This window comes from Parus major, chromosome 1, assembly GCF_001522545.3.
Source record: "Parus major isolate Abel chromosome 1, Parus_major1.1, whole genome shotgun sequence".
Lineage (NCBI taxonomy): Eukaryota > Metazoa > Chordata > Aves > Passeriformes > Paridae > Parus > Parus major.
In genome coordinates this window covers 106,291,201-106,303,583 of record NC_031768.1, presented here as the reverse complement: position 1 = coordinate 106,303,583, position 12,383 = coordinate 106,291,201, and the positions used below count along the sequence as shown (strand labels likewise).

The following is a 12,383-nucleotide window of genomic DNA, read 5'->3' as shown; positions in this document are numbered from 1 at the left end:
TTTTGGGAAAAGAATAGAGATTGTATTTTTCTTCCTTAGCATACTTTTTATTTAACCTTTTTTTATGCCATTCCTTATGCAAAATATCAATAAACAAAATGAAGGTTTAATTTGTCATTTGTTGACTGCTTTGTACTTTCTATTGATTACTCGGAGCTCAAGAGAGCTAATTATTTCAAACTCTGCATCTACTGAGGTCTCTTCCCATTCAAATATCTACTCAATTAAAATATTCTGAGATAGAATATTTGATGAGGAAAGTCATAAGGATTTTCTTTGTAACTTTTACATTCAAACAGCACATCTGGGTACAGTAATAGGTGATTTAAATGTATTCTTTTCTCCCTTAACCAGGTCAATTTGTGAAGCTGTTTATGGAGTGTTTGTATATCAGTATTATGATATGGTGGAAAATATGCAGTAATACTTGCAATGCTGTGGAATTTATGTTGTGGGGTGTTTTATCTGTTCCAGGATGTTTCTGGAATGCCAGCTCTCTGTCGGCCTGTCGCAGAGGGAGGAGGGGGTTTTGATTATCGACTTGCCATGGCCATTCCAGATAAGTGGATACAGGTGAGAGCTTAAAAAATACATTCTGCTCTTCAGAGTGGGGTGTTCCACTGTCACTGCATACACATAAACACTTCTGAATCCCACTGACAAGTTTTGCTTTCTCTTGTGTTAATATGCTATTGAAATAAATTCTGACAGGCTTGAGCACAGGTATTAGAGGCTGAAATGAGAGCTGTCAGATGTTATGTAGGTTTCAGGTGAGGAAGTTCAGGAGCTGGGATTCACATTCCAGCTGATAATTGTTTTCTTCGTGCAATACACATAAGCTCAATTTCTTTGAAATGACCTTTATCTTGCAACAGCTGTAGAATGTGTAATCTGTATTGAATGTGAACAGGTAGATAAAAAGTTAACCATATGCATATAAATATAAGAAAAAAAATAAAAAAAAAATCACTCCATAAACATGCAATAAACCCTCCTGACACTGGGCATAGAAATTGGCATTGAATATAAATAGACCTGAAAGTTTAAGCAAAACCTAGGTGAATTACACAAACACCTGCAGTTGGTGTGGGTGGGTTATGAAAAGGAATAATATAAATTCGTAAATATTAATAAATTCTGACTACAATAAGGATTTATATCATCTTTTCCTTAATATAGAGCATCACAAGGAAAGGCATAAAATGATCTGAAAACACTTCTGCTGATGTTTTAGAGAAAGTTTTTCAGTTAGACAGAAGATTACACCCAAGTCATTCAGGCTGTCATGATGATCTGAAAACAATAAATATTTTATATGATCATTACTGCTTCAATAAATATAGTGTGTAGCTAAGAGAAAAATAAAAAAAAAATAGCTTACCTTCATCATCTTTCAATTTTGTAACTAGGAGGTAGATGGCCAATTGAAAAACAGATTTCAAACCTCATTTCAGAAGATATTGAGAGCTTTTCTGAGACACCATCATTAAAATTTGGAATGCGTTATTTAGACATTTAGGTCCTGGAATGCAGTAAGGGTTCGTTTTTTTAACAATAAATACCTAATTGGGATGTTTGTTGATTTCTTGGAGTTTTGTTAATTTGGGTTTTTTGTTTGTTTTTGTTTTGCTCCTTATCATACTTCAGGGCAGGCAAGATAAGCAATTTCATAGGTAAGCAAAACTCAAGTGACCAAGTTCATGTTGCACGGGAAAAAAAAAGACTCTAGAATTTTGCAAGTGCAAAAGATCTACAATCTAATTTAGCAAACTCTGATATGGTCTGCTTCATTTAATTCACAATACTTGGCTAGGAAACATAACTGTGCTGTAGTAAATTCTGTTCTTGAACTGGAGAAAATGTCAGTTTTTCCAGCTTAAGTATGTACTTTACATGGGACAGCGTGGAACACTGATGGGCTGTTGAGTGCATATCAGTTGTGATTGAGATTGTACAAGAACTTAGAGTGATGCAGGCAGAAAGCTTCTTGCCAAAGAAACTGCAAATAAGTGACCACAGCAGAAACGTGGAGTTAGAGAAAGACATGATGCCAGAGTTTGTTACCACATTTCTTGAAGGGGAAAAAAAAAGCTTAGAAAATTGGAAGGGAGAAGTTTAGATAAAGAGTTTATCATCTGTTATCAAATTCTCCTAGACTGCTTACTCTCATTTCTCTCCCATTTTTAAGTTCATACCTGTTACTAGGAAATCTTCTAGTCAAACTTGTTAAAATCAGTTTGAAAACTGAAGAATCTCCATGAGATTCCATGAACTAATTCTGGGGAATCTGTAAAAGAAGGATAAACTGTCACAGCAGTGGTTGTACTAGTTCAGATTCTAGATAGATGTAGTAAGTGATATGATGCTACATAGGCACCTCGATGTGTTCAGAGCCAGAATTCATGGACTTAAAGAAATCAACAAAGAAAGGAGGAAAAAAAGACTGTTTAGGAGGACATGGGCAGTTACAATTATAATGTTAAATTTTACATTGTGGCCATCTTGGTGCTATTGCCTTTTTATAATTTCTGTTTTTATGTCTATATATTTGCATTTATGCATTTAAGTCGTAGTGATTAATAGAGATCCACAAAGTGGTGTAGAAAAAAAAGAACAAACTAACATTGAGATTGAGCTAAATTTAGCAGAGGAAGGAAATAATGTGATATGAGGCAGAAAATTCCTGTTAATGGGATTCAATTTAAATTGCTAAAAATCAGGAGGTAGCACTGCACTGCCCAGTGATTAAGCTTTATTTGGAAGCTCCCACATCCCAGGGTTGCATTTCATGACAATGTGAAGCAGGTAGGTCTGTGCCCACATATTTCTTCCTTGGTTTTGGTGCAGTGATCTCTTGCAGGTCCTATCAATCACATTATCCACTGTATCAGAGGATTCACATAATAAATTGCAAAGCCTGTCAGCCAGGGAGGTAGAGGAGAAAGAAAGTATTCTAGGTATTTTATTTATGTGGTTAAATTGAAAAGGAAAAAACCCAACTCTTTGGATTATCTGAGAAAGCTCATCACTTCAAAACTTGGGAGCCTGAGAAAACAGTTCACAGTCCATTGGAAATTCCTGTGCCAAGATAATGTTACATGTTTTTAGTTAAAACAACTTTTCAGTGATCTTTCTTTTATTTCTGTAGATAATTAAGGAGCTGAAAGATGAAGACTGGAATATGGGCAATATTGTGCATACATTGACAAACAGACGGTATGAAGAAAAATACATTGCTTATGCAGAGAGTCACGACCAGGTATCTTCAGCTATTTTATTCTTCATAACCAAGTAAAAGATCTTGTTTAGAAGATGGTGTTTCATTTATTTTTTTATTTTGAATGAGAAAGGAGTTGAGGAGGATGACAAGAATTTCAGAAATGGACTAGTGCTCTTTTTTTTTTGTTTGTTTGAGGTTTTTGTTTTTGGTTTTGTTTTGTTTAATTTGTTTTGCTGTGTTTTTATTTTATGATCCTTCATTTTAGCAAAAGAACCCTCCCTGGAGTGTGTGGGTAATATTGGCTTTGTTTTTAAGAAATGAGTTGTAGATTCTTGTTTTGCCTGCCACAGAACATAGGAAGGTATCTTATCCATGCTTTTGAAAATCCTGTGTCCATTAAGTAAACTGGAACATTATTTCTGATAAGCATAAACAGTATGCCAATTTAAGAAATCTGTTCATGACTTTTCCCTTCATGAAAGTCTTTCCTCTCTGGAAGGATTGAAAACATCCTCTTTTGAGATCTAAGTGAAATATTCTGTAACAGTTTGGTTCAAAGCACAGCAATTTTAATAGTTCTGTGTATGGAAAAACAAAAAAGTAATGATGAGTTTGGATGACACTTGTCTGCTGTAATCTTTTAAAATCTTATTTCTGAAGGGCTCAGAAATACATAATTCAGAAATTGTGTTTCAGAAAACACATAATTAGGGAATTGTAAAATTACCAACTTCAAGCCTTTTATTAAAAAAATGATATTTTGTTTAAGTAACCAAGCTTTCCTTTATATTATAGAGGTTGATATTCCAATTCCAGTACTTCCTATAATAAATGTCAACAGAAATGTCCAAAGCATGTTGTATATTTTAAAAAGACCATTCTGAGTTTGCCATTCATTATATCCATTTTATTTGTACCTATTTATATTCTAATCTCAGTCTGTTATAGTGTTCATTTAGTGCATGAGCCTGATAAAAAACTTCAGAAATTACTTGGAAATGTATATTATTCTATAATAAGGTGCTTTCATCAAAGCTGATTATTTACCCTAAAGCACAACATATAACATTACTGTTGCTGTTCTTTTATTTCATGTTGATTTTTAGCAATTGTTTTCCATATCATTTTGCATTTTCAGTTTAAAATGTCATACTTAAGGAAAAAAAATCTCATTATTTTTAATTAAAATACAGCTATGATTACAGACTTGCATCAGGCTGATATGTGAAAAGTAGGACAGAGAAACAAAAAGTGTAGATAAAATTCATTCTGAAGATGCCTGAAGTGATGCACGTGAGAGTGCAGTCCTGGTTTCTTTTAAGCTGTAACAGACCATGAGCTGAATGTTGCCAGTCGGAATACAAGGCCTCATGGTTGTAAGAAGAGTGTGAAAACAGCAACTCCAAAGCTAAAAGCTGTCAAAAAAGCAGATGCAGTCCTGGAATTGTTATGAGTGGAACAGAGCAAAGAGTACAATCAGCATGGCACTGCAGTATTTCCTGGTTTGTGTGCACCTTCAGTGTTGGAGACAGCTTTGGTCCTGTACCTTAAAGAATATACAGCATAACTGTATAAATGCTGTGAAGATGAATAGCAGATGTGGATTGATTTTCATAAGAAAAAAAAACTAAACAGAATAAGATTCTTTTGGGGTAGCAAAGAGATCATTGAAGGGGGAAATATCCATTTATAAAATCACAACTGCCACAGAAAACATGAATAGGGAAACACTTAGCTGCTCTTCCAATAGAAAGAGAAGGGGATATTAAATGGCACTAACAAATGCCACATTCTGAGTCCAGAAAGTAGTTGTTCATTGCAGTCTTCGGTCTTGTCATTGGCACATAGGAATTTTTTTCCCTTTAAATAGGGTATTTTTTACTTAAGGGAATAATCTATATATGCTGTTATATTGTCAGCTGTAAAATGAAAGGATGAGTGTGCTTTTCAGCTAGACCTGCTTACAATTCATCTCTGGAATTTAGTAAATTTTTTTCAAGGGTATAAAACAAGAATTTGGGCTAATTGAACAAAACTCTGCTATTTAAATATAAATGCTTCAAAATGTTTTCCACTACTTGCCTGCTAATATTGAATACCTTTTCATGGCCTTTCTCAAGTATCAGTGAACACTAGCAAGTTAATAATTCAGATGTTTCTTTTGTGTGAAATCACAGAAAAACAACCACATTCTTGACTTCATATAAGTGAATGCTAGATACTCACTCTGCATGTGTGAGTCATTTTTTTTATACCCATTTATTTTTATATTCCAGGAACCATTTACTTTAAATGTTCACCTTCTCATTTTCTGTGTTTCCTATAAAAATTCCCAAATGGAAGGTCAGTTGTGACTTTGTGAGTCGATGCTGATATTTCACATTTGATCTGTAGGTGAAAAAGTTCTTAGAAGTAGTTAAGCAGTTTGACCCAGTTAGGTGAAATGTAGGACCAGAGGTTAGACTCTGTTACCATATACACTCAATCCCATCAGTCCAGGAGTAACAGTGGGGAGGTTGCAAGGGGAAAGCAGACAAGTGGGGCTGACATCCAGTCCAGGCTCAGCTCGTGGACATCCCTGCCTCGTTTTTTTTGGCAGCAGACCACACAATGCACAGATGCAGTGATCAGAATGTAGGGTCAACATGATCTGATGATCATTGGCATTGGCAGTTCCTTCAGGAACAGGGACTGGGTCATGCACACTGAGCCATGTCCTTGGCTCCTCAGTGATCTTGCAAGTCCTCCCCCTGTGATACAGATCACCTGTTTTAATAAAAACCCAAAACCTAGAAACACTTGTATTACACCCAAGGGTCTTCTTCAGTGTCTTTTTCAACTGTTGTAGGCACTGGTTGGTGATAAGACACTGGCCTTTCGCCTGATGGATGCAGAGATGTACACAAACATGAGTGTGCTCATGCCTCTGACCCCAGTTATTGATCGTGGGATACAGCTTCATAAAATGATTCGTCTCATTACTCATGCACTCGGAGGAGAGAGCTATCTGAACTTCATGGGTAAGTGATCTCAGGAAAAAGTCTCTCATTTTCTCATCTACAGAATGCGTGGCAGGGAAGTAAAATGATCTGACATCATCTTATATCCACGGTATTTATCACAGTGCTGAAATTGGGAGCATAAGTGCTTTTATAGATTTATTACAAAAAGGTAATATGCGTTGTTTCTCTGTCTGTAAGATGTATGATAAGACAAGAAAATAAAATCAAGATGGTTTCCAACTGCAAGAGAAATAACTTTTACAACTCAGACTAGTGCTTTAATTGTTGTTCTGCAAGTTTGTCAGGTGATGAGCAGTGGCTCACAGTTTGTATTTCATCTCTATTCTTTTACTTTCTTAAATTTTTTAAGGTAACAATGAATTTACTGAAGATAGCTCTGCTGATTTCAGTTATTAATTGTCAGGAAGTAGTCTGGAATCAGTCAACCTATATCATTGTTTCTTATTTCTTGATGAGGTAGGCAAGGACAAATCACAGACACAGGAAGCACATTCTGTTATCAAAGCACAGAAATTGTAAGAGTTAGTGGTACTTTCTTCTAGTCCATGTTGTTAAATAAAACTGTTGCATTACTTCCTAAGCACGGTTTCCACAAGAAACTGTTAGTCTAATTTAATCATCAAGTTACAGTTTCATTTAGTCATCTTAAATGTTGACTATTCTTAGCTTTATCCAAAATTCCAAAGCTCTTTATGCTGTCTGTTCTTTGCCACATTCATTCATTTAATTTCTTTGCAAAATAGTTCTTAATTTACAGTAAAAATGTCAGTGGTCTGACAAGTTCTCTGTAGCATTTGTGATGCTCATGGGGGACAAAAAGGCTGAAAGCCTGCTACAAAATCACATCTCAGTTTTCTGATACTATAACACTTGAAAATTATAGAAATTTTAGTTTAGGATTGTCTTCTACTTTTGTGGTTAAATGTTTTGTTATATTTAGTTTAAGGGGACTGTTGGATGTATATTGTCTTTTTTCTATAATATGGTGTATTTAGCATCATGTTTTCTGATTCAAAACCTGGGAAACATAAGACACTGGATTTAAGTTTGCCTGTACTGGTGCATATTCTCTTTCTTTGTCTAAGGAGAACACTCAGAAAATACTGTGTTGATTTTCCTAAAAAGAAGTGAAGCAATTTCAGTACAGAATAAACTAATTCAGTATATGCAATAGTAAAGTAAAATAAAATAGTAAAATAGTAAAACTATTATTTTCAATAAAATGCAGGTGGTTTTTTGTTGTTGTTTTTTGATTTTTTTTTTCCTCAAGAGTGAAGAAGAGTTAATGAAATAAACACTTATTTATTGTGCAATCAGGCACCAAAATGTTCAAGGTATGAGATGTATGCTTCCATTCAAACTAGTGATGCTACAATGGTTAAGGAAACAGGTGCTTACTAAATAACCTCTAGCTAAACTGCAGGTGTCTTTGCTCCAGATTGACTTAGTAAGGTTAGAAATATAATCAGTAATGCAATGTGGCATGTTAAATCCAGTGTGTCAATGCTGGCTGATTGAGCAATTAATATTGGGTATCTCTGAGTACTGCAAATGGTTCAGTAACTACATTATAGTTTGCTATATGTAAAAGGTGAAAAGATTGTAATAACTGTTGGAGGAGAAAACATATAAATTCAGAATGCTGGCAGTCTGGTGGACTTAAAATGCATGTTGCAACATGCTAGCTAATTAAGCAAATACAGTGACAAATGAGTTCTTTAATTTGCAGGTTTGTCTGAATGCCAAAGGTAAGAAAGAGCAGCTTGCTGTAGGGTGGGGGAAGGAGTGGAAATCTTCTTTTACAACACCTGGAGATGGCATTCTGGGTGTCTCTGTGATCCCCTAGGTCCTTCCACTAAGACTTTCTGTCTCTGAACAAAGGCTGTATTCTGAATGCTTTGCTCACCTTAAGGAAAAACAAACCTCATCTAAAAAAATGTGTTTTGAGTGAAAATCTGTTCTCAAATATATTCTGGAATTTCTGTTTGAAGATCTGTAATAATATTTAATTTTAATTACACATGTGTTGGAGCATCATTTGGGCTCCATACATGCAAGCAGGTTCCTGGTGACAGAAGCTGTGCATCAAACACTGATTGTGGCTTTCTCTCTTTCTCACTTTTCACACTGGATGGTTCTCTGTCCTTCTTACATGTATCTCTTAAGAAACCACTGCAAAAATCCTGAGAGTTGTTATTTTTATTTTTCATGTTCCTGGATGTTTAATTTTCACTGGAGGCTTTTATTTTTCTTCCCACTTGCCCATATCCCTGTATTGGCAATGAGAATTGTATGCAAACTTAAAAGGGAATAAGAAAGTTCTGTCATTTCAGAAAATTGGTTCCCTTGTTACAAAAACCTTTGGGAGCATTCTTTCCTCCAGTCTGTGTTTTAGTTTTATGTGCTGCTTTCCAGGTGATCTCTTGGGCTTCCTGTGTGCATCTGGCATGGAAGACTTAACCTAAGAAGGGAAAAGCTGCATATGCTTGGCTGAAAAATAACAGTGATAAATGTCCTGCAGCACTCTCTGGAAGGCCAGTTTGTTTCACAGTAATAGTAAAATAGTAGCAATTGTTTTGAAACCTCTGCTGTGACTAAAGTCTCTTCCTTCAGAGCAGGTAGAGAGCAACAAACCCAATGTAGCTGTAGTTTGAGCAACCCAGCTCCTGCTTTAGCCAGATTTTAATACTGAGACAGGCCAGTTATGAATCAGTTGTCACAGAATTTTAGGAAGTCACAAAAATTCCATGTTCTTCTGCACAATGCCTTAGTTAGGAGCACATGTGCTTCTTAAGGGGGTTTTTTCTTTACTATTTTTCTATGAAGGCCTAGACATAGATAATGCACATTTGAATGTCTGAACTTTAATGATGTTTATAGGCTCAAGCAGTTACAATGTGAGTATATTAAACAATGAAAGTAGTCTTTTTAATTGTAAATAATAATAAAAAACTCTCTCTTCTACTCAAGTATTTTTGTTTGTAGTTATAGTGATATTAAAATAGCATACACATCTAATTAATTTAAAAACAGAAAAGTACATGCAAAAAGTATTTAGGGCCATAGATCTCTGCCCTCCTGAATTATCAGGATTTGAAAACAAATCCAAAATAAAAAACTTGTATCTGACTAAAATTCTTAATTTTCAGTTTTAGTCCCCTACAAAATTACAAAGAGATTGAGCATAATTCCTCGAGCACTAAACAAGGACTAATAGAAGTTGTTATAAGACTTCTAGAGTATTACAGGAATCTTCTGGTCTCAGCTTGAAAATAAAGCAACCACTGTTGTTACCCAGCAATGTTTAACTTCAGTGTAGACTCACACATATTTCCTGAAAATAATACTTGAACTTATCGCTGCAAACGTGTTCTTTGTTTAAATCCTTATATATTTTGATTTTACTTCTTTTTTCATTCTGCCCCTGACAACAAGCTGTAGACATTTTCTTTAATAATATTAATTAAAAACCTGATGTAAAAACAGTGCAGCTATAACTGACAATATAAGTAGGAATGTTACTTTAAACAGAATCCGAACTACTATTTTGTATTGCTACCTATTCTAGATGAAATAAGAATTGTATCAAGAACACAGATATTTAGCTTAAACCTAAGGGACTTTGGTTCTCTTTGGCATGTTGCATTTTTACACTTTTTTCTGTTCACTTTATGTTTCTTACATCTGAGCACTAGTTACAGGGTGACCTTTTTGAACATCATCTAAAGAGTGGCCTTGGGAGAGCACATACTCTTCAACCTCACTCACTTCAGTCAGCTCCTCTTGATAACCAACCTTGAAGTACTCACTTGGAACAGACTGCAGCTTTAGGAGAGTTAGTTTAAAATCATCCTTCTTAATATGCTTGCCTAGGAGAGGTGACAAATGTGCTGCCAGTTCCAGCAAGTGCTTTAATTCCATGGCAGGCTGACAGAAAACAATTATGTTCACTTTAAAGTAGAAAACAAGGGTGTAATCTGAGATCTCACCTAGAGTTTCTCAGACTTAGTGATAGCCCACCTACAACTTTGTTGCATAATACCCCATATGCAACCCCACTCACAACTTGGGTTGGGCAGTGGGAGTGGGAAGAATCCAAATTTATCTCTTAGGCTTCATAAATCACTTTGACAGTCTCCTCTGTAAGGTCTAGAGGTGCAAACTGTTAATATTTATTCATTTAGAGTTGATTGAAGCAAGCTTCATTTCTACACTTGCTCAAAACACATTAGAGTGACTGGGAGAAAAACAATTAAAGAGAGACACTGTCTCATAATTCAAAACTAAATCACACACAGACCTGTCTTATCCCACCTCTCTTCACAAATGAAGTATGTCCAAATAATAGCAATCTGTTGTGCAGGTCAGTTGTCCATCCTCCTTGAAAGTGTAGGGAATAAATCACTGTACATTTGTGTATGTTATTTAAATACAGAAATAAAATTGTGAGCAGCAACAGTTTATATGTGGTGGTGCATCCATGTCCACATTATCACCTCTCAAGGCAAAAACCTTGAAACAGAAACCTTCATAGTCAGCAGCATCCTCAGAACTGTTTGAATACCAACACTTGTGGCAGCTGTGGAGTGAAATCCAGGTAGGATTTTCTAGGACTGTAGAGGGAATAGTCTTAATTGAGGTAGGTGGCATTAATGGCACTTGGTTTTTCTCTTAGTTTGTACCCAGATCTGCTGGGTGTGGGCTATGGCTGCATTACCAGTGGAGGAGATACATGGTACATCAAGGCATTCTGGCACTGGGCACCAGTTACAAGGTGTTGGGTTGTTTTTAAGGATGGGACTGCTATTTTATTTATTTAATTAATCATTATGCTCAGTAGCATTATTTAACCATGGGATGCTGTTGCTGAAACCTCTGCTAGTGTCTAAAGCTTTGTTCCCAGGGCTCCATCTGTTGCCTTGCATATTATAGGATTTGTACAGCTCACAGTTCAGACTTGTGATATCTCCGTTATCCATGTGTGAGTGCATGCAGCCTTGTATACTAATATAATATTTGATGTGCTGTGAGGGCTTGCTAAAGAATAATGAACAAAGTTGTGAAATTAATCTTTAAGTTATAAGAGTTGTAAGAGTTCTGTTTCTGTTTGTATGACAACCTTTATTTTTTCACTTCATTGTTGTTTTATTTGTTGTTGTTTTGAAGAACACAGAAATAGGCCTCTATATATTATAATTTTATAACTCTACATTCTATATTGCAACTGTACTTTCAGCAAAGGTTTTTATAGGCTTTTCTCTTTTCAATTGTTCAAAAATCTAGTTTATTACAGAAATTACGACAAACACATCATTATGAAAAGCTTCTTTCACACCTGGATTTCTGACTCTACAGGACATGGCTGTTATTCTCTCCTGTCATAGTTGTTTTTTGGTATTTTTCTCTCTACTACTATAAGATTCAGAATTTCTTTGCAATTAATTATTACTAAAATATTTACAGATGGCATTGATTAGTTCTACTTAGTTGTCTTTTATGGGAAACAATAATTAAAATTAGATCAAAAGACTAAATTATATTTTGCTTTCATTCTCTTGGCCATAAGTTCAAATAAATTTAAAATCAACAGATTTAGATCACTTTTAGATTTTATTGCTTTCTTAATTCAGAATGTAAACACTGTAGTAAAAGCTCTTAATTACAGGTCTTAGATTTCATAGAAGTTGTGCATATAAACACACAGTTTTGTACATAAGAATCTGTTTTGATTAAACATAAAACATTCTCCAAAATTAAGAGTTGAGTAAAAGACAGACCATTTTTGCTTGGTAGTGTGAAACTATGGTAAGTTTTTTAAATTTGGTAATATATAGGGACATTTTTATATTTTCTTATGTAAATTTTTCTATCTACATGTGTGTAAACATTTCTTTGCATATGATTCATTTTAATGCATTTTAATTAAACCATTCATTGGTTTAACCAATTAAACATGGCCATCTTACACTTCCTTTGTTGTGGTTAACTTTGATTCAAGCAAAATGCTTTGAATATCTTCTGTTTATATACACTTGAAGTGCTCTAAGCTCTTACATAATGCAGTGACTTAAATTTCATAAACCCTGGTTCAATCTGAGCAATTCGTTAATCATTAGTGCTTCACAAGAGCCTTCACATTT

General features: G+C 34.9%; 1 protein-coding gene across 3 annotated transcripts in view; it reads left to right on the top strand.

Annotated features, from left to right (window-relative positions):
- Positions 1-12,383, top strand: part of GBE1 (1,4-alpha-glucan branching enzyme 1) — a 103,658-nt gene that overhangs the window by 55,391 nt on the left and 35,884 nt on the right. For all 3 annotated transcript variants that reach the window (XM_033518528.1, XM_033518514.1, XM_033518517.1), the window contains exons 9-11: positions 475-573; positions 3,149-3,259; positions 6,069-6,240. In XM_033518528.1, the coding sequence (XP_033374419.1) occupies positions 475-573; positions 3,149-3,259; positions 6,069-6,240 (382 nt within the window). The remainder of the gene's footprint in view (positions 1-474; positions 574-3,148; positions 3,260-6,068; positions 6,241-12,383) is intronic.